Here is a 23,503-nt window from a genome sequence, read left to right as displayed (position 1 = left end):
ATAACATTGGCTAGATCAAGAATGGGCTTCTGAGAAGACTCTCCATAACTTATTAAGACTTTGCCCCTGTAGTTCGTTAATCCACACAGGGGAGCAGCTCCCTAGCTGTGTGTTTGAGTTCATTTTCTGTTGCTGTTCAAAAGTCTACCCTAAAGTTAGAGACTAAACATGAATTTCCTCAGTAAGTTGAACATAGAAGTACCATAACTATTACCAGCTATTTTACTCTTAGGCGGTAATTTTTTTTTTTTTTTTTCATTTAAACCCTGAAAAGAGGACAGGTATGGCATGGAGCTTCACTCCTCTGATGGCAGAACTTAGAAGGCTGAGACTCTGAGTTTGAAGTTAGCCTGGGCTCTAGATTGAGACTCTTATCTCCAGAGAAATAAGGGGGGGAAATCCCAAAAATGTTCTAACAAATTGTGATGAATTGAATATGCTTGACCCAGAAATGGCAGGCACTATAAGAAATGTGGCCATGTTGGAAGAAGTGTGTCATTGTGGGCATAATCTTTAAGACCCTCATTCTAGCTGCCTGAAAGCCAGTCTTCTCATGCTGGCCTTGGGAACAAGATTTAGAACTCACAGCTCTTCCTACAGCATGCCTTCCTCTGGATGCTGCCATATTCCTGCCTTGATGATAATGGACCAAACCTCTGAACCTGTGATCCAATCCCAATTAAATGTTGTCCGTATAAGAGATGCCTTGGTCATGGTGTCTGTTCACATTGGTAAAACACAAACTGAAACAAACTTTCTTGATAGTGTAAGTATCAAGTTTGTATAACAAGTTTATTTAAAATAAGCAGGATATAGAAACAGCTTCCATATCTATTTGCAAGTGAGTGGATAAAGTAGAGTGCGCTGTTCATACAGTGGGATGGTGTTCATACAGCGGGATGCCGGTCATCCACAAAGGGATCCCTCTGTAGGTTCTCTTGCTGTTGGGAAATCTCAGTTCCTTGGAAAGTTTTAGATGGAAGCTTTGGGAGCTTGTAAACCAAGAATGAGGTGAAACATGGGATAGCGCGATGGAATTAGAAGTTAGGGTTTTCGTCACCCAATATGGGAAATGACGTCACCTTGCTTGTTCATATTTTGTTTGTTACATAAAAGGCCCTAGATCTACTTGTGCTTAGTGGGAAGAGATGACACAAATGTGTTGACATCAGAAGCCCAGCCTCCAGACAGCATCTTACAGATGCTTCACCACATCAGGTTTCTGTGCCTCGTGGGTAATTTGTGTTGAGACAGCTGGATCTTCTTCCTGTAAATTTAAAAATCATGTTTGTGTGCCTGTGGCAGCACTATGGCAGGTATAAAAGTAGTAGCTCTTGACTTTGTGAAAATCTTAAGAATATGGGATATTGTCTTAGTGCTACCTGATTGTGTTTAGAATGTTTTTTTATTCATCAGTTCCTAGCAATGACACATCTTTAGAAAGAGTTGTGACCAAGACTGTGTACTGAAATCTGGCTCTTGACCTTAATCACTCCAAGTAAGGAAGAGATGAAACCGTAACACTACTCCGAACCAAAAAATAGGAGCAGGGTGAAGGATGTGGGTGGTTTGGGTGTTTTCCCCTCACAACTTCATTTTATGATCAACCATTTGTGTGGAACAGGAATTATTCAAACTAATAGTAAGCCCATGATTAGTATTTAAAGCAAAATTTTTAAAATGAATATAACCTATGTCAAGCAGAACAAAAGACACTTCATCCCCTCCTTACCATTGTTTTTACCCATCTAGAATAAGAGTGTGAAAGGGGTCTCCCTACTAGCCAGCTATGAAAAGAGGTACCAGCCTAATATTACAGCTTTAAGAGAATTCACTGTGGAGCTCCACTGGATACATAATACATGTTTCTTCTCATACTGTCTTTTCTTTTTCAGGCAATTGTATTGTTTAACCGGCCCAGTATAAATACAACTTAGGCAGTAGGCTTAGCTTCATTTGAATCCCACTGCCTCTCTCTTTTCTTCTGAGTGCTGTTCTTCATGGGAAACTGTATTTGAAAGTGAGGTCTTGGCCTCAGGCTGTTTCAAACTCATTTGTCTTCTCTTCGCTAATTCTCTGGTTCATAATCATTTTAGACTGTGACACTCCGTTTGTATTAGCCTCAGTTTCCAAGTGCTCTGTGTCACAGAACACACTTATATTTAAGCTAATTAAAACCAATTTCATTCTGAGGGTCCTACTTGCCTTTTGAGGTAATCGCATATAGCTCACAGCATCAAAGATGAAAGTTGGCAATTACTGATTTAATAATAGGATCCAGTATGACGAAATCTATTGCATGATGCATGTGCTTTCATGGCTAGTCTTATTTTCATGTATAGTAATTGTGTAAAAGAGGAAATGTGATCATGTTTAGATATGATTTTAATGCATCTAGCTTCAGGTCTAGAGAGTGCTTGTCTAGAGGTGTCTAGTGGAGGATCCTGTCACTACCTCCATTCATTGTGGCACTTTCCAAGCACAAAGGGAAAACTTACTTTTGAAAGGACAAGGTGGACTTCTGTGCTTTAGAAAGAAGCAGAATTCAAATAAATGTAGAAAGAAGAGAGAGAACAGACAAGAGTTAGGTTTGGGATATACAAAAACAAGAGACTGTTTATACTCAAGTCCATGAAGAATAAACCAGCGTAATATTCATTTATTAATATCATCAACAAATAATGTCTGTCTGCTCTGTACGGGCCCCGACGAGGCACCTAGAGATGCAGATTTGACCTTAACAAACAAGGAGTCTGTTGGGTGTCCACCAAAGTTGACAAAAGACAGGTGCCTAGTGAAGACAATTATGCTTACAGGCCATGAGGAGGTGGGTTATAGTTGCAAGAATGCCTGAGAAAATGCCTGAGACCACTTTGTGCCTAGGATTGTGTTTGCTTTTCTGCTAGCCATAATCCAGCCATATTTACTTAAAAGAGAACTGTATGTGAGCTGCTGAAGGAATGGTATGGAATTTTGGCTATCTGGGGACTCCGTACAAGAGGGAAAGAAAAGAGTAGCATGCATGGTAGGCCATGTGTCAGCCTTGAGGATCAGTGTCCCATAAATACTATTTTGATGAATTATACTTCTTTCTGTGTTTTTGTTTTGTTTCCTTTTAAAATCTAGCCCAGGCTAGCTTCATTACAGTAGTGAACATTTCCATGTGAAAGAATGACCTTTTTTTTTTTTTTTTTTTTTTTTTGATAGTGGAACAAAATCTGGACAACAAAGAGGGAGGGGGAAATCATGGGAGAATCAAAGTGACTGGAGGCTAAGGGAGATGTGGGCTGTGAGAGAAAGTTACTGGAAGAAGAGAAAGGCTTCATCCCAAATCAAAGCCTGGTTTATTTACAGAGCCTTGGCTCCCTCCGGAATTAGAGGACCTGACCCCATTGCCTGCAAATCTCAGTGCCCTCTAGACTTTTATTTCTAGCTCTTAGAACTCACGGTAGCTCAGGAGTTTGGGAAGTTATAGGCTTAAATACTGACTACATAATACCTTAAAAATAACAAAATGACACTTAATGCTTGTGAATACAACAGATTCTAAATACTGTGATAAAAAAAAATTTTTGTTTGTTTATCCTAACAGTCCTGTGCGATCAAGTTCTCTATTCTTATTTTTACTCTTGGGAGGGGAACCGTGCCCTGGGATGGTTAAGCTCATTAAGGTCCTTTGGATGCCTTGTGACAGAGCTTGGCTCTGAACCCGGGTATTTAGAATTGAGAAGCTATGGCACTGTTTGTCTTTCGGCTGTCTTTCCATCTGTGAGGACTAGCCTGCCGACCAAGCTGCATCCTGGTCCCAGTGCATGCATTTCTTATTTCATGGGAGAATTGCTTATTGAATTCTGGAAAAAAAAAAAAAAACAAAACAAAAAACATTAGAACCTTTGGAAAGCTTTAAAACAAAATTGATCACTAAACTGAGAGCTGTCTATATTTACGTAATTTGTAGTGTTCACTCACTTATTAAATTAGATACTCAGATCGCAGTGTAAAGTGATGAATGTACACCATTAAATTAAAGACGAGACCTGTAACCTCTCTGAAGTCTATCTTGACTGTTCCTTTGACATTCACTCTTTAGTACTTATGTGTAAACATAACCCTGGCAATACTTTTGACCTGGCAAGAAAGCTGAGCTTTGCCTTTAAGAGTTGTAGTAGTATTTCCGTGGAGGGCAGTGGAAAGAGAACAGAGAAAACATGGACAGAATCAGTAAGCTAGGTTGGAACAGCATTTGAAGTCAGATTGAACTCCAGATAGTGTGAGACAAAATTAATATGATCTTTTTGAGCATCCAGGTTTACAATCAGATTATTCTTATTTCTTTACCTCTTCTACCGATGAGACACTGCTGGTTTTAAACATTTTCTACATTCCGTGAATGTACATTAATGTATAACCATATACATCTCTTACTACTTTTTTCGTAAGATAGGTAGGTAAATTAAGGTGTGCCACTTAGAAAGAAATACTGTTGGAGGAACAGTCACCAGGCATGACACAAGCAGTGGCATTTGCAAAAAGTGAAAGAACTTACTTTCAGCAAATATGTAACACATACCCTTCGCTTCAACCGGGAACTTCCTGTTTGGGATTCTTCTGGTTGGGTTGTGATGGTCGGTGGCAGTTTAGAGCAGAATTATTCTCATACTAGTTTTTCTAATCTGGTCAACAGATTTTTTTTTCCCTCTGAATACCACAGAAATGCTTTGCTCTTCATATCTTCCTGGTGGCTCCAAAATTTTCTGCTAATGAATACTTAGAATGCCAGTTGTGATTGCCTCGGGGCTTATGGGTGTTCAAGGGAGTCAGTCCCTTGCTTTTACAGGACTGCAAAGGCCATCTGTTGCAGAACCGTCCCCACAGCCTTCTTTTTCTGCAGTGTTCCTGAGCTGCTGCTTAGGTATCAGGATCATGTAAGAACCACATCAGAAGACTCCTGAGGGCACAGGGCGGCGCTTATTCATAAATCCATGCTGCACTGTGGCTGTGTGTGTTCAGATATTAGCAGAGTGAACAGTCATTGTGTATCTATCTGTTTAAGGCAATCTATGTAATATTAGCAGTTGAAAGTTGAGCGATGCCTTGCTGAACTGGGATGTACCAGAAACATAAAAATGTAATTCAAATAACTATACTAACAAACCTCACCTTCAACCAAACAATGAATTATTTCTATAACATGGAATGATTGGGGGTGGAGTTCATTGTACATGCTGCCATTTGAGAAATTAAATATTTTATAAAAGTTAAAATCATTGAAAAGTATTTATTATGTTTTAATTTAATTACTTGTAAACCTTTGTGTTTCATATGTTTCAATATAGAAGGCCAGACACACAATTAGATTAAACTTCCCAGTGGCTTTCAGTCGACTTGGAAGATGGTATATCCATTTCGATAGCTATGCTACAAGGAGGAACGCATTACAGACAGAACCAAGGATAAAAGGCTTCATCTTTGAAACAATTATTACCTTCTAGAAGATCAAGGAAAACATGGTGCAATGGATAACACTCCATCTAGCCCTTGAAGGACACTTAGTGGTTTAAATGCGTCAGAGTAGAGTAGACAGACTCAGAAGTCCAGGCAGAGGAGATAACAGACCCAAAAGCAGGAAGGTGAGACATTTGGACAGGGTCCAGGGGAAAAAAAAAAACTCAGTTGCATTTGTGGGAGTACAATGCAGAAACAGTGGGAAACTCTGGGAACCTTGCAATCAAGGTATTTAATATCTTTGGGCTGTGTGCTGATGTAATTCTAGCAAAGTTTTTGGAGAAATCTTTAGTGGCTTGTGTTAGATCTGTGCCACCGCCAGGTTGAAAGCTGCTCCGGTCATGGAGATGGAAGGTGATGAAGGTGAGCAGCGCCACGAGGAGCTGGAAGGAAAGAGATAGCGGAATATGGCTACTGGAGTGCTCAAGTCCGCTTGTGAGGACCTGACACTGAATGTGATGTTGTAACCTTGTTTTAAATAACACAGGCACCAGAGCGCATATCAAATGGATGGATGGAGTGAGGAGACGGTGCCTGATGTGTCATTTATTAGCGATGTCTAAAGCTCTATTTTATATGACACAGGCTAAGGACCACCTCCCTTGGAATCTTCAACTGCCATGCTACCTTAAGTTTCGGTTCCTCGGCTATATACGTTGCAGAAATCTCTCTAGATACTAAAATATGTTAGATTCTAATTTGTACATATGAAGACCGTGAAGATTAGTGCGATCATTCTGTGTTCTCAGAGGCTTGAGATTTCATATCAATTCCCACTCTCCTGTCTTTAAACATGAGACAGGGTGAGAATAAAAATAATTCAAAGTTTGTGTTCCTTTTCAAATAAAACCCTAAATGCCTAAATCTTGACAGACAATAAGTATATATAGTTGTAAAGCCAGTCTGGGGTCTCAGGCACCTTCTTGCTTTTAAAACTAATTGAGCCTTCCAAATGCCTCCCTCTATATAGTCTCTGTGTGTCAGTATTTGCCCTGTTACAAGTTAAATTTGATAAAATTTAGAAATACTTTTAAAATCTTTTAAAATCAACAATTATAAACTCATATGGTAATACAAGCGGCATTTCAATGAAAATTAGCATTTAAGAACAGATATATAGATGATATATATTTTAGTCGTAGAAGAAGAGGGCTTGATTCTCATACCTGCCTCAGTCGTTAATCTATTTTTATGTGTAGTTTGGATTGGAGCATGTGGAGAAAATCCAGACTCACATAGATGTACAGTTCTAGAAGGGAGGCATCTTTTAATAGCCTTTTTGGATAACTGTTGGTTGTTTTCTCTGGCACTCCACTGAAATCCGTCAAGTGGTAGAGTCCTGAACGCCAGTTGCACTATGGAATCAAATCAACAAACTTCAGTTCCTGCACATCCGCCCTGACTGTCTTATATCAGGGCTTTATTAGTTTTTTAATCTATGCAAAAACCATTCCAAAGATCTAGATTCATCAAGCTCTTTGGCTTTTCCAAATAGTGACCCATTGCATTGTAAATATGAATCTGTTAATATTACCATCAATCTTCCTCAGTGAGAAGTGATTTGAGTGCACAGTAGCAGATACAACTTTTCCAAAACTCTGGCTTTTGCTTGAAAATAAATTTTATCCTTGGCAATGAATACTGATGCTTATTTTCCACAAAGTAGCATAAATCATAGTCTGAAATCATTAAAATTCCAGGTAAAAAGGGAAAGGAAAAAAGCAGGTGGTTTAACTTAAAACTCTAACAGTTGCATCATTTATCCTTGAAACCGTTGTTTGCAACAGTACGTCACAAGAATGTTTGCTGCATGCTACCGTTTGAGTCATATGGAATGTTTAAATAAAAAGATGCCTTTAGGTTAATTTAACAAGACTGATAATTTTTACTTCCTGATTCAGATATTCTTATGTTAAAATGACTGTCTCCCCCCCTTCTCTCTAAAAGTGTATGGCAATCAGAGATACATGCTTGCAGGCCTGCTACCCCAACCTACGTTCTTGTCACCCGCCAACAGTGTCAGTTACATCAGCTCCCCAGAGAATGTGAAAATGTCAACTCTGAAAACGGTCTGCCATCCCTAGTCCAGTTACAGCATAGTTTGGGCCTCTGGGCCTGCTGAAGCATGTTCAGAGGCTAGATTTTGAGAGCTGCTGCTTAGTGTTAGCAGGCATATTGGCCATCTCCTGTCCTGAGGATGTGGGTGTTATGAAAACCAAGTCTTGCTTTTCACTTTCATGTAATTTATTTTTTTGGTCTTGTCTTCGACTGAGCCAACAGTTGGTCAGATGGCCTGAATTGATACCTGCACTATTCTTTGCATGACTGAAAAGGCCCTATTGGTGTCTGCCCATAACCCCACTTATCAAACTGCCAGCATCTCTGCCTGGGGTTTTTTTCTCTTACTGCTGGCCCTTTCATTGGGCCAGCAGTAAGAGACAACAGACAGCTTGATAGCGCTGGGAAGGAAACATCGGCCCTCCTCAGTGGTATCCAGCCAGCAGACTGGTGGATGTGTAGGTAAGACTGTCTTCTTCACCACTGTGCCTGCTTTGTGCTGGCTCCAGCAGGATAAACCATGTCACCTCAGTGCTTCCTGGTTGGTGGCCTTCCCTTTGGGTTATATCTTGGTCTGATACACTTACCTCATTCTGGCTGTAATGTCTCTTGTATTTATTCCTCAGACTTTTTTTTTCCCTGGAGAATCCAAGAAAGAAAGCAGAAGCTGTTTGTGTACATGGTTCCTTTGAGCTCTAGCCTTTGGTTTGGTTTGGTTAACTGTTTCCACCTCACATTTTCTCCTGATGGATATATGTAATAATTTGCAATTTTTAAATTATAAAATGAGAAGTTTGGGTTTATGTAATGATTCTCCTTTTTCAGGCTATGTAGTTAGCTATCTGTTTAGGCTCTGGTAAGTTTTGTTGAATCTCTAAGGCTTGGGGAAGCTGGAGGTTTGACAGGTCGAGGCTGGCAGAAGCTCAGGTTTGGATAGGTGGAACTGTCTGACAGAATTACTCACAGGCATTGAATAGGAGACAAGGATCTTTAACCTAGACAGGACCATCCCAGATTATGCTCCTGAGGGATGCACAGTTCTTCAGTTATTGTCACTCTGCCTGGCCAACATAGCCACATATGTCCTATCTTCATATGTGTTGTTAGCTTGTGACCGTTGATTTCGTGTAACACACCCATTGACACTGTGATTCACCACCTCCACACCTTCCCTGTTTTCTTCCAGTTTATGTTCTTTGTTTGGGGATGCCATTCTCCTAGTGTGGATTCTCTGTTTTTGTTAGTGTGGGATCATTTCTTAAACATGTCCTCGTTCACATTGCACATCGCATTCATTCCACAGCTCTGGAGCAATTCTAAGTCTGGGAGACAATCCTCATGTAACAACGGGAAAAACAGCATCTTCTTTGCAGTCAGAAAAACTTGATCAAAATCTGTTATCTGTTTGTCCTAGGTAGGGTTACTATTGCTATGATGAAACATCAGGATCAAAGCAGCTTTCAGAAGGAAGGGCTTACTTGGCTTATGCTGTACATCACAGTTCATCCTCAAAGGATGTCAGGACAGGAACTCCAACAGGGCGGTATCCTGAAGGCATAAGCTGATACAGAAGCCATGGAGGGATGCTGCTTGCTGGCTTGCTCCTCTGTAACTTGCTCAGCCTGCTTTCTTGTAGAACCTAGGACCAGAAGCTTAGGGATGGAATAATCCACAAGGAGCTAGGCCATCCTCCAACAATCACTAGTTAAGGAAATGCTCTAAGGCCTTGCCTACAGCCCGATCTTATAGCTCCATTGTCTCATTCGAAGTTCTCTCCTCTCAGATGGTGATAGCTTGTGTCAAGTTGACATAAAGCTAGCCAGCACACTGTTAGCTGAACTTGGAGAAGAATTCTTATGTTTGGGCCCAGTTACTGCACCCATTCAGTGAGGACAATAGAGATGGAATCGACAAAGGGAGACTCGGTGTGATGGAGTAGGTTATGTGCTCTGTAGGTGTGCTAGAGAAGATGAAAATGGATGGCAATCACCTGTTGGTCTTCTGTGGGTGTTTGGTGAACCCTCGCTGTGTTTCTGGGACTGTCTTCTTCATCTTAGTCCTCCAATGTCAGAGTGGTGAGGGGAGGTTTCTCCTTTGATACCAAATGTTTGCTTTTTCAGAATAAACTTGCCAGGTCCTTTATCCTGTAGCTCTTTCATTATCTGCAGTTATGTGGCTTCCTTTTTTCTCTTTTCCTTTTGATTCTTTGTTTGGAGTTCTTAACTCTATTAGTATATTTATACTTTCTATCATATACTTAGATCTTCACTTACTTTGCTTTATATGTAGGTAGGAAGTCTTTGTAAAAATTTGAATATAGATGTGTATATCTTAATCTTTGCTGAATTCTTAATATTCCATCTTCAAAATGCAGATTAAATAGGATCTTAAAGAATCAAAAGAAGTTACTAGTCAAAAAAAGAACTGAAGTTATGCTGTGCCTGTTGGCACAGGCTTGAATCCGAGCTTTGGGAAAGCTGAGGCAGGAGGCTAACAATTTTAAGGCTAGTGTGGTTAAATAGAATGAGTTCAAGACCACCCTGGTAACTTAGAAAATCTTTGTGGAAAAACCTCAAGGTCTAGGAGTGGCTTCGTGGATAGATTGCATGTCTGTCATGTGTGGGAGGCTCTAGGATGGGTCCCCCAATAACACTTCTCCCTCAAAAGGTAACACTGAAGTTTGAGAGATGAGAAAGTGGTACAAGTTTGAAGTTACTCTCTGCCCACCCTTCTCTTGCTCTTTGAACAGTTTCTTCCTGCACTGGAAGTTTTACCTGTTAAAACATTCCTTCTGAGGCTATTTGTGCTCAAAGGCTTTCAAGTTTTCATTGAGGCTTAAGTCCTATTTGCAACTCAAGTTCCACAGGACCAGGCTTGACTGACCATTTCCTCATTTCGAGGGAAAGATATTCTTCCTCTTTTTGGATTTATTAGGCCTTTGGTAAGAGGATTGGAGAAAAAGGAGACAGACTCCCCATCCTGACTGCTGTCCCAGGTGAAGAGTACCACCCTACTCATCCTCCAGCATGGCCTCAGGCAGCAGCCCTCTCGGGAGCCATCTTTGTTAAGGGATAACCACAACTCTGCTGTAGCAGTGAGCCCCTTCCCATCCCCACGCAGAGCTGTAAATGGATCTCTGTGCCTGTTCCTGTATTCCTGCTGACCTAGCCACTCTTCAAGTCAGTCGTAAGGATGGGCAAGATCTTCAGCGGCACTCCCCGTGCAGTAGTCCCTAGCCATGTGCGGCATTTTAACGTTAAGTCGTCCCATTTTCCATCTACTGACATCTCAAGTGCTACTTCAGCAGCACTAATAAGCTGCTGTGTTCCCATGACCTGATGAGCAAATTGGTGACTAATTAGAAAATATTAACATTCAAAGTATGCCATGGATATGATCTGTCTTTCTGTCTCTCTGTCTCTCTCTGTCTCTCTGTCTCTGTCTCTCTGTCTCTCTCTGTCTCTCTGTCTCTGTCTCTGTCTCTGTCTCTCTCTCTGTGTGTGTGTGTGGTGTATTTCTGCTAGTTAGTTTTAAGTCAACTAGACATATGCTTGACTCACTTTGAAGAGAACTCCTGACCCTCAGAGTGAGCTGTGGAGCGGTTTTTTAATTGATTGAGATGAGAGAACTCAGTTAACTATAAGCAGTGTCAACCCAGGGCAGGTGGCCCTGGATGCTCTCAGATAGCTAGCCAAGCAAGCCTTTATAAGCAAACCAGTTTCCTCTGCATCCATTCCTGCCTCTAGGTTCCTATCCACCTTCCTGCATGACTTTCCTCAGTGAAGGGCTTTGGTATGGAACTGTAAGCTGAAGTAAACTCTTTCCTCTCCAAGTTGCTTTTGGTCATGGAGTTTGACACAACAACAAGCCCTAAGACAGTGATGTATATATGTGACTGGGTTCTGTGGGCTCAGGCAGCTGTGTATCCTAGTGGTGGTCAGAGGACAATCTCAAATGTCAATGCCTCCTTTCATCTTGTATGAAACAGAATCTCTCGTTTACCAATGTACATGCCACACTAGTTAGCCTGGATTCTTCTATGGATTGTCCTGTCTACCCATAGGATCATGTATGGCTTTACATGGGTTCTAGGAATCTGTCCTCATGCTTGGCACTGCGAGTGCTTTGCCCTCTGAGCCTCTCCCCAGTCTGTTCTTACAACTTTTAATAAATCAGTATCCGGCCTTCAGTGGTCAGGGCAGTTAGCAACAGCCTTTCTCACAGATCTTCTGTTGACACCTCCTCTTGGATTTAGATCTAAGTGTAAACACTATAAACCATGTTTAACATTGGTACCTAGCCATTTTATGTAATAATTGTAATTTAAGGGCTATAGAGCATGCATTTTTAATCTGTGAAGTCACAGTGGCTTCAGGCTGTGTGAGCTGGTATGTCCTTCCTGGGTGGAAAGTGACCATCAAATACGAGGCCATGGCCTTCCTAATTCATCTCCATTCTCAGAGCTCCTGGTAGCTCGGTCAATGACACAACCATTTCTCATTTTAATTTGGTTCCTCAGCTGTTGTCCACCCTGCCACCCATTTTCTCTGTACTGGTTTCCTTGGCCCTAGTCTGGGCTAACTAAAGCCATTGGCTTTTGGATAAACTGCAGTTTAGGATTCCAAACTCAGTGTTTGTGAAGAAATTCGGGGATTCCAAAGGTTTCATGGAGATTTTGTTGTAAGAGAGTAAAAAGTCTTTTCACTCTTAACAATCAAATATTTACATCTTCTGTCATGCAAAGAACACTGGAAAAACTACAGTATTTTCCTCCGCTTTTAATTGTTTTGTTTTTCCCCGGTTCATCAGTACTGTTGGTTGAGGTCTTGTCATTTTGTTTCACCATATGGCAAATAAAAGCATAGTTTCTCTTGGAAAGAGACACTGAGTTGCATTTCCATCGTTCCCCCGAGTTTCCAGTGGATGAGTTTGTTAAATATGTGTTCAGTGTTTTCTTCTTCATGCTTGTCCCCCTGGACTTCATGCAGTGGGGACGTATATGTGTTCCTCCAAGACAAAGATTCTTTCTAGAACAACCTTGGCTGGCCTGGAACTTTCTTTGTTGACCAGCATGGTCTTGAAGGCACAGCGGTCCACCTGACTCTGTCTTTGGAGTGTTGGAATTAAAGGTATGCACCACCACACCGGTGCAACTGCTTCTGATAGATTTATAGACCTTATACTTAATGTTGCTTTTATTGGATTTTATATTTTGTATTAAGATGAGTAATAACCTTCTAAATATATCTCTTTACACCCTTCCCCGTAGTCTTGTATGGACTAGATACTTAGAAAGGATTGATTGGGGACTATTTTAGAAGTAGTGCCACTTGGGGTGTAATATATGCATGCGTGTGTGCATTAGGTACCCTCCCTGCCACCATGACTTTTATGTGGCAATAGCGTTTTTTATTTAGCTCATCACTTTTGGTCAGTAATCACTCTGCCTCAGTCACATTTAGACTTAAGTGGGTTTTGAATGTATCATCTTGGACATAATAGTTTTGTGTGTTGGTTTTTGTATTAATACATTGAAGATGATAGTAGTGCCTTTCTTTGAGCTGTAGAGATGATATAGAGGTCAAAAAGACTGTGTTGCCCTCTCAGAGAATCCAGGTTCTGTTCCCAGCACCCACTTAGTGGTTAAACCTTCTCAATTCCAACTCCAGGAGATCTGATGCCCTCTCTGGCCTCTGCCAGCACTGTACATGCATGATGCACAGAGAATACACTCATACACATAAAGTAAAAACAAATAAACCTTTAATTTAAAAAAAGTATTACCCACCTCATCAGGTTGTTTTTGAGTGAACTAGTCCCCATAAGACACTTAGGCCATCACCAAGCATGGAAGAACTAGTTATTGGTTAGTTGCATTCACTGGTTTTCTATGGTTCCAGAATCAATGAGAGCATTCTGTCTGTTCTCATCGGCTTCGTTGAATTGACAGTAGAACAAACACTTGCATTGTTACATGAAAATTGTCTATCTCACATTTTTATGTTAGTAAAATTTGTAGTAAATTTTGGTACATATACACACAGTTCTTTGTTATTTTTAAATAGTCGTCACTGGATAAGTCGGCTGTCACTTCTGTCCCGCAGACTTATGGATGGGTTTCTAGCATATGGATAGTGTCTGGATTTAGCTTGTAACAGATGCTGTCAGTATCATACACAGATCTCCTTTACTGGGCCAGTGCATCCGTCTCCCAGCTGCTGTGCTATTGGTTGCTAATGACTCACACCTGTACCCTTCTCCAGAGGACCACTCTTGGCTGACAGTAACTGCCCCAGCCAGATATATTGGGAAATGATGAGATCTGGTCCCAGCCCCCTTCAAGTACCTAGGGGTGGCTCACAGCCAGTAACTATATGGAGATATCCTGGCCTATGGACTGGACGACTTATGTGATTTGATCCAGGCTCTAAGAGTTCCTTGGAGGATCAAGCTGGGGTGAGATCTCTGATGTCAGACCATGATCCTGCCCCCTACCCCTGTCTAGTTTACTACTTTCACTCCTGACTTCTCTTGACAGCATTCTTTTTATAATCATGCGTGTAAGCAGGGCCATTGCAGACTGTGCATCAGGGAACATCACCTTAGGTGTGGCCAGTCTCAGTGGCTTTCTTGTTCTATTGGTTCCCCTTTGCTTAAGCAATGGATTTCACATGTCAAATAATCCAGGGTTGAAATTACTTTGCTCTTTAGTTTTTCTTTATTTCCTTGGTTCCATCCTTTCTAATGTGTATCAACATTGTTCACATACCTCCTGTTTGTTTGTTTAAGGCTATTTTTCAAACTCCCTAATACTTTTATGTATCTAGGCTCTTCAGTATACTGCAAAGGTGAGTTATCCTACAGTTTAGATTAGTTTCAGAACCTAAGTCAATGAAACTTCCAGCCCTTAGTTATCGGAAGAATCGTATGTTCTACTCTTAATCCTCAGCATTGCTGCCAGGAATATAGTACATACTTAATAAATGTTAGCTGCCTTGTCACGCGTACTGATTTTTAATTTATTTGCCTTGCTCTAAGCAAACACTTCAGTGGTGGTACTTTAATGCGCTGTTGTCAGAACTTTCAGATTTCCTGTTTCTCACTGAGAATAGTTGCTGCCCAGTTTTATCCAGTGATGTGTTGGCTTGCCAGGGAGAACAGCCCTGATTCACTTCTACCAGCAGAATATTCCCACCGTGGCTCGTTTTGAACTGTTGATACGATATCACTGAATGTAGTGTTGGAAAGAAAGAGACATGAATGGCCTTTGCAAGCCACCGTACCCTAACTCTAGTTCCAAGTTGCACTGTCTGGGTCCCTTACATTTAACACAGTATGTTACACACGGGAGCCAAATGTCCAATATGTGACTGAAAACCAGAGTTACTAACTGATTGGGATTGGATCGTGTCGTGCAGATTAGTAAATTCCTTATCTAATTCTTGTTATATAACCAACTACATCCCCTTTGTTCAACACACACACACACACACACACACACACACCCTTCCTGGGCAAATTCAATTATTAAGACAATTTTATCAGAAATACTAAGAGCCATAAGACTGTCCTTCTGGATTTTTCTCCTAAGCGCCCTGTCTCGCTGACACCACGAGTGTGCTCATTGTCTTTTCTCTGCCTCAAGAGTAGTGAAACCAAGTGGATTTATACAGATATATGAAAGGCCAAGATTTTAGTGGTTCACAAATTTCAGTATTTAGTCATAAAAAGTTATTGTGCTAATAACTCTGTACTCGGAGTTAAACAAGGCTGCTCAGCTCCGTGTCGCAGTCCAGTGTCTGTTGCTACAACAAAGCACAGACTGAGCAATTTCTAACGAAAAACAATTTACGGTAAGTCTGGAGTCAGGGGGTCTGGTGAGGGTCACACTGTGTCTTGATGTGGCAGCTGACATCAGTGCTCATAGACACTGAGCAGGAAAGTGTGGTTGTGTGATCCTTATGTCATAAAGCCACATTCCATCATGGCACCCTTACCTTGTATCTCTAACCCGCATTACCCCCATAAATCCCAGCTCCAGACGCCATCAACATAAAATTAAAGATTAAGTTTCCATCACGTGAACACTTACTTGGTGAATATTTCAAGCGTAGCCTTGTTCTGTTAAAAGTTACCACCAAGCTTACAGCAATGGTATAACAAGATGCTATGGTGTATGTCTAGGTCATATTGCTCTCTGAGTTTTGTCGTCACTCAGTATGTGGAGCGTGTAGTTCATTTGGGACTGATAAACAAAGTCTAAAACATTTTTTTGTCTTTAATAAAAGGAGAGTTTTCCTGGTCATTTTCCCCCTATTTTGATAGAAAGCGTGAAGATCATTGTAAACCTCTGTGCTCTCTGTGGGCTATAATGCCTTCATCCTATCTACCTGGTCTGTATGTTTTAGATTCCTCGTCTATACCACAGACTTCAGCACTCAGTTTGAAAAGATACATGGGTTTCCAGTAGGAATTATTATTGGTGCGTTTCTAAGCTAATGAGTACCGTTTTTAAAATAGAAATGTGTTTCATTTGACAGGAGCTGATAATATCCGGAAATACTGGAGCCGCTACTACCAAGGATCTCAAGGGGTAATATTCGTATTGGACAGCGCCTCTTCAGAGGATGATTTAGAAACTGCTAGAAACGAACTGCACTCCGCTCTCCAGCACCCACAGCTATGCACTTTACCCTTTTTGATATTGGCCAATCATCAAGACAAGCCGGCAGCTCGCTCAGTACAAGAGGTATGCATGTCTCCTAAGTGCACTACGTCTGTCCACTGGGTTTGAGTGTTCAACTATTGCTGTCGCTGCACAGTCTAGGAAGATGGGCGTGCTGGGTGTGATGTTTCCTCCACAAAACCATCATTCTCATGGGAAGTGGGAAGCCCATTATGAATCCAGTGAAAAAGCATATTTTATACACCTAAGCTTGCTTGAAAAACAAATTCTTTTTTAACTGGAAGACATCCTTGGCTATTTTCCCATTTCTTTAGAGGTAAAGGTCTGGCTAGCTTAATATTTTAATTTAACCTTTGACTTGGTTCCTTCTCCACTAGCTTTCAGAGGGATCCACTGTGGATTTGATAGACATCACTCAGCCTCAAATATTGTGTTCTTGTCCCTCTGAAACACGTGCCGCTGTTGAAAACCTGATGTCTTATCTCTCAGGCTTCATGCTACCAAATATATTTCAACATGGCGCCACTGTTTGCTTTCCTAACCCAATTGTATTTCTTAGCTTGTTTCTCTCCTATGAAAGTGGGAGGCTATTCTGGGTAAACAGCGTCCTGCTGAGGCAAGTTTCTGATTTCTGGCACTAAAATAATAAGATGTAAATAGCTTATAACTTAGGTACAGTGGACTCAAACCACCACTGTTGCATTCCTTTGCTCCTACACTTTGTAGGGTATATGTTTTTCCCTCTCCAGAAAACTGCAATGCCTCGAGTGATATAGGATTTAAGTGATTAATAGGAATGAGGTTGCCCTTCAGTCTGAAAAAGCAGATAAGGTACGAAGAGTACAATGTGATTTAGCCCCAAGCCTCTCTCACGCTTAGCGAAGACCCATGGCTAGTAACTTTGTTCTTATGTCTGGCTTCGCATCAACTTATTCTAAGTGCATAGGATTAGTTTGAATGATTTATTGTAATTTCATAGTATTAAATGGAAGAGGGCCCATGTATAGATACTTTTCATTTGTTTAAAAAAAAAAACCAGTGAAACATTGTGGTTTATTACTCAGCCCACAGAGCTGTCTGTGGTTGCCTCCTTTTGTCTTCAAGACTCACTACCCTTTCACTTTAAGGATTCTGGAAAATATATTTGATAGTAATTTTAAAAAAGTAACAGCCCAGCACTTAGGAGGCAGAGGCAGGCAAATGTCTGATTTTTGAGGCCAGCTTGGGCTACAGAGCAAGTTCTAGTACAGCCAGGGCTACACAGGGAAACCCAGTCTTTTAACAACCCTCCCACACGCCGCACCCCCCCCCAAAAAAAAAAAAAAAAAAAAGAAAGAAAGAAAGAAACATAGCCATTTAGGTCATCACCATTCAGCCCTCCTGCAGTGTAGTTGTGATGCCTCCTGGATCTTAGCATCCCGGTCCTCAAGCTCATTTTGCACCATCAGACTTTCTATCTGCAGAAGGAATATGAGAGAATGTGTTGTTACCAGTGCTGTGTTTGTTTACATTCTGAGGTTCTTGACTCCAAAGTATATTGTTCTCACAGGCAATATGGAAACAGTGTTCCTATAAATGGAATAATCAGTGTTTGAAAAGTGTGGATGATATGTGAGAATGATGTTAGAGGTCGTAGCTGACAGGATTCCTTCCAGTTTTTAAAGAAACTTCTTGGATATCAGATAAGTAAGACAAACTCTTTTGAAAGACTTCTTTTCGTCATTTTCAGTTATGGCGGGAAGGGTACGTGAATGTGCCTGCAGATGCCCATGGAGGCGACAGGCATCGGGTCCCCTGGAAACTGAACTTGCATCCTATGGGAGAGCAGTACATGATGTTAACACTGGGCCATGTCTCCAGCCCTAACACAAACACTATTTACACTTAATACACGATTCACAGTACTCTCTGTAGAAATTAAAGACTCACATTGACTGGAGGAAGCTTCTAGCAGCTAATTGGTTCTGAGTGATCCTTGTATGTGTTGACTATTTCTCAGAGAGAGAGAGAGAGATCGAGAGAGAGTGAGAGAGAGAGAGAGAGAAGTATCCCCTTTTGATTCACTAACTGATATCTATCAATATGGAAGATTTATATTGTGTGAAAATGATTGCAAACCTGTATGTACTGGATGCCCGAGAACCTCCTTTTCCCTTTCCTTCCCGCTTGTATCAACTTTAGATAATTTTCTTAGGCGATTTTGCTTGTAAATAGAATTTATATAATACCAGTTTGAAGATATTTAGGCGCTTTCCCTTGTCAACACATATCCACACATGTTATGTTAGCAGAGCGTTTTAAGAGTATTTTATAGGGTAGGGGGAGAATTCCTTGGTAGACCTAAGGTCTGTAGACACACAATGAAGTGCTCACTCTAGCTTCAGTGTGGCTGCGAAAAGAAAGCAAAGCATCCAGTCTTTCTCTTAATGACAAAGAGGTTACTCTCTATAGTGTGTTTATATAAAGCCCGATTGAAATACTCTTAGGAATGTTTTAAGAATTAAATCAATACCTTATTGTTAGCATAAAAATGGAGTTGTGAAACTGAATCTTCCATGTTGTATAAACAATAGCCTCAAACTGGGTTGGAAACAGCAGGCCAGGGTAGGCCATTTAAAAGCAGGGTCCCATGTTACTTGAAATAAATACATTTTAGACGTCTGTGTAGAAATATCTTCAGACATCTTTTTGGCTACTCTTCCTTTCGTCAACACGCCACTCGATCTATGGACTTTTGCTCGTTTGTGTATATTTGGTGGTGCTTTGAGTGTTGAAGGTTGATATTTTACCCTGCAAAGTATCTGTGACTTTTAAGGGGGAAATTCTGCTAAAAAAAAAAAAAAAAAAATCAAGGAAGATACATTTAGCTTCCCAGGAAGCGCTAACAGTGTGACACAGTTAAGAAAAAACAGTGTACTCTTAGACCTGTTGTTTCCTCTCTTCCTGAAAATTACTCTATTTTATGTTTTTTTTTTTTTCCGGGGGGGGGGGGGGATTGTGCCAGGATTTGTCTGGTTTGCTCGAGTAAGATTTAAGAATTCACTTGTTTATTAAGTTAACTGTTAACTCAAACGTGAATGCAAGCCAGCGAGACCCAGAGGAGAAACGTGAATGGTCGCCAGGATTCCAACAAGATAAAAATCATCAGGAAGTTAAATATTTTAGCTGCATCTCATGCTGTGCATGTTGCTGTGTGTATGGAGCACGGAATTAAGAAAGGAAGACAATGGTTAAAATTACTCCATAACCCACAAAACGGGCAACTTGCCCAACTATCTCGATGCCCTTGGAGAAGCAAGTGGCATCTTGTAGGCAGCGTATCTTTCCTTCCCCTTCATTACTTACCTGGTAGTGATTTGTTCAACTTACAAGATTTTTAAAAATTGATAGTAGAAGCATACATTGCTTTTAAAAAACAAACAAACAAATAAACAAACAAACAAACCAACCCACACCATGGGAAAATACTGGGTAGAAGGACACCCTAGATGTTGTTGGAAAGCCAGGCAATTCTCACACCAGATGTTTGTTCTGCTCACTTTAGGGGAGGTGAGGTTCCTGTAGTTTGCCAGGATATATTCATAGAATCAATTTTTCTCTATGGAAAACATACTTAAAAAAAAAAAAAGCTAAACTCATGCCAAGTGGCCCAGCTGATAGATTAGGAGGAAATCTGGTCTAATTTAAATGGTAAAGCTGTAAAATGAGAACTCTTAAGAGTAAATCGTTCGGATTTTTATTTGTATTGAATTGTAATTGTATCTAATTTGTTTTACAACTCCCTTTGGAGAGCTTCCTTCAGTTCTGAAGTTACTACGTAGGCCCGGAGTATTTTCTGAGAAGTTAAGTTGATACGGTACTTAATAATGTGATCCTGTTTTCTCTCTACACGGTTGCTGACCACCGATTTTTTTACTTCCTGGCTTTTTTTTTTTTTTTTAAATCTTATTTTTGTTTTATTGGTTTTACTAGGCCATATAAAATGACACCTTTTGTTAATCTGGATGAAACAGTCCTTACTTTCAGCAGTTTGATTTGATTTGATGTTCATAAGTGCCCTTAATTCGAATTATGTAACTTTTTCAAAAATGCTGCATTAGATTAAGCAGGATTGAATGTTTTTACTGCTGCAAATATTAATGGAAAAATTTGAAGACCGTGAAACAGATTTTTGAAGCAGAATTATGAGGCCCAGGGACTTGATTAGCTTCCTGCTTCATTGACTATTTCTTGGGAAATACAGATTCTAAATTAGTGTGTCAATACCACAGCTGAAACTTGTGATTATTTTGCCTGTTAATTTTGATGCTGTGTGCTTGGAGCATGGTGCTATATTTGAAAATAATAGAGTAGAAATGTGAAGGGAGTATTTCCAAGCATTACTGGGTTCAAATTTTCTAAACACCGCATTCAATCCTTAGGGGGAGGGGTTTTAATCTGGAGGCAGCAGTTGTCTTATGGAAGAAGCATACTTGTGATTTTCATGGTTTTTATTTATCAAGCTTAATTGTAATTCCCGTTTAGAGATAGTCTTCACATTGCATGCCTTTTTCCTTTCTTTAATACATGTCACCAAATAATGCACCTCTAATTTGCATCTTTTATTTTGTATCGGTATTGCTCAACTACAGGGTAGTTCTCTTTAGTAGTTCTATGAAGGAACTGTAGACAAGGATCTTCTCAGAATTTCCACGATGACAAATCTTTTATTATAAAATGCAAAACACGGTTAAAATTGTATGAAGCACTAAGTTCTACTGACTGTCCCTTTCTATGTATGAAGAACAACAGTTTTCACTGGGAAGTGCTCTATCCTTGAGGCCTGAAGAGTTCTCCACGGACCCTGACCTGCCTCTTGGCAGCATTTTAGAATACTGATTTGATTTCACATAGAGCAGTGTACATACCTATGGTGTGAGCAGTTTGGAAACTCCCTTATGGGACATATACTTATTCTAAAATGATATAAGAGATACAGATAATTTTGTCCGTTCCTTACAGATGTCCTCCACACTGTTACAATTAAATTTTGTGAGGTAATGACAGGGTTTGGGAGTCTGTCCTCTGCTGAATGACTCGGTTATTTCTTAAAAATGTTCCTTGACCTACGAGAAAAGCTGAGTTAGCAATCCCCATTAATAGTTGCAAAAACATCATCATGAAATGTGCATTTTAAAGAGCATCTTTGAAGCCGAGAGTGCTGCAATCAGCCGACATACTGTATAGTCATTCAGGTTTCTATGTGCATTCTTTGAGAAAAAAATTAATTTCTTGGTTGTATATCTGCCCGGCTTGCTCTCACCATTCTTCCTTGTTACCTGTGTTTCTTCCATCTACTAGGTAATGAGAATGTCCCAAGTCTACCGTAAACTATTAAGACCCTCATTCCCAAACAAATCGGTTACTTTAGAAAGGAACATTTTTACCCAGGAAATTGCTTCAGTGGGGCAATAAAGAAACACATTTCAAGGTATGACAGCACATGTTCCCCAAAACAATCTCTTCCCCATTTTCTTCCTTTCTTCGGTGTTGGCATGTCTTTGCCTCATGTAAGGCTGGGAACGTTGGAAACCTGTAAAGACAATTTAATTCCTCCCGGTGTCCAGTTCTGTCTGTGTCCTTTTTTTCCCCTCAGCATGTGCAGAAGCTCTGCAGACTTCAGTCCTCCACCCTCAGCGTACTAGCTTCCTGTTGCAGTTTTCCTTCAACCTGCCCCAGTTTGGCTCTGCTTCTCCCTGAGAACCAGAAGGAACCACACCCCCTCCCTGTTTTCCATGATGTCCTTGTTAAAAGTGGTACTGTTTTCTGACTTATCCAGAGTCAGCTGAGAAACTCCACAGATCTCAAGTGTTATGTGCCGTGCAACTGGCTTTCTCTTTCTTTTCTCCTGTTCCCCTACCTCTCATTATTCTCACTTCTCCAGGAATGTTACCCTAAGACTACACATCACAACAGGAAGTCTTCTCCAGGCCCGTGACCACTTTAGGTGCACATCTCTGACTTCTGCTAGCACCCTGGACTTACCCAGATCATAATATTAAAATGATTTGTCTCTTAACTTTGCTGCCAACTTCTGAGATTCATAAACCCCCTTGAAGGATTCTGACTTGGTAGAGTCTTTGTTCCATGTTGCTGTTCAAAAGAATGACTACCTCTGGGTCTTGTCCCACGTGTGTTCCTGCTGGCACGGGGCTGCCTTCCTCATCCAGATTGCTGACTGCTATCTTTACTTAGTCCAGCTCTTCTCATCCCATCTAGACGAATACAGAGACTTTGGTTTTCCTGGGCTCCAGACCTGCTGTGTGCATTTGCTGAGAACCTTATCTGCAGGAGGTCCTCAGCACTCTGCCTGCAGTACTGTTTTTAGAGCTTTAAGCTGTTAATTATTGTATTTTCAAATGATTGATCTTATGCTCTTTCACTTGTGTTGGTTAGAGAGTCGTTTAATAGTGTTCCTTGTTGCTATTTTCTTCCCAAGATTCTCATAAAAAGTAGCAAATCTTCAGACCAAATAATAATCTTTTTATTTGTTTAAAAATAAAAAGTTGCTTTCTTCTCACCATGGTGAGCTTCTTTTCATTTACTAACATTGAATACTTTTTCTGTTTCTGTTTCTCATGTGAAGAGCGGTACACATGAAGTTCTGAGTAAATATAGCTGACGTGGTTTTAAAGTAATGAATACAATTTCATAAAAGCAAGTTTAGCCTTTAATGTAATAATTTCTTATATTGGTGAAATTTAGGACTTTTTAAAGATATTTTTCTTCTATATTTATATATTTTATAAGAAAGAATCATATCTATTGAAGTTAGAGGCCTGTTTTATTAAACAATACTTGCTTCTTGTCTCGTCAAAGCTATATGAATGTGTAATTATATGGCTATATTACCCTTCCTACCTATATTTCAAGTTTGTATTCTATAAAATGTATTTCATTAATTATTATTCATTGAAGTCAGAAAATTATTTTTGAGGCAGAAGTCTATAGTGCCATTCAGAAGGGACCACTGAATTGTTATTTATTTATTTCATTTGCAAAAGGAAACTCAGTTTGAGTTCATAGCTAACAAAGTTAATAAAATATTTGTTGAGTTAAATTAATTTGAAGATAGATACATAGTTAATGTCATTAAGTTGCTTTGAAGATAAAAAGCACAATAAGCGTTAGTTATTATCATTATGATAATTATTATCATTATTATTATTACATAGTGTCTGCTTAAAAAATACCCTTAGTTTCTCTGGTATGGCT

General features: G+C 40.2%; 1 protein-coding gene across 2 annotated transcripts in view; it reads left to right on the top strand.

Moving 5' to 3' along the window:
- Arl15 (ARF like GTPase 15) overlaps window positions 1–23,503 on the top strand; it is a 375,043-nt gene that overhangs the window by 167,506 nt on the left and 184,034 nt on the right. For both annotated transcript variants that reach the window (XM_034523585.2, XM_076916199.1), the window contains one exon: window positions 16,104–16,312. In XM_034523585.2, the coding sequence (XP_034379476.1) occupies window positions 16,104–16,312 (209 nt within the window). The remainder of the gene's footprint in view (window positions 1–16,103; window positions 16,313–23,503) is intronic.

The sequence above is a fragment of the Arvicanthis niloticus genome, chromosome 19, assembly GCF_011762505.2.
Source record: "Arvicanthis niloticus isolate mArvNil1 chromosome 19, mArvNil1.pat.X, whole genome shotgun sequence".
NCBI lineage: Eukaryota > Metazoa > Chordata > Mammalia > Rodentia > Muridae > Arvicanthis > Arvicanthis niloticus.
The sequence above is the reverse complement of the archived record's forward strand: the minus strand, read 5'-3'. Positions and strand labels throughout refer to the sequence as shown.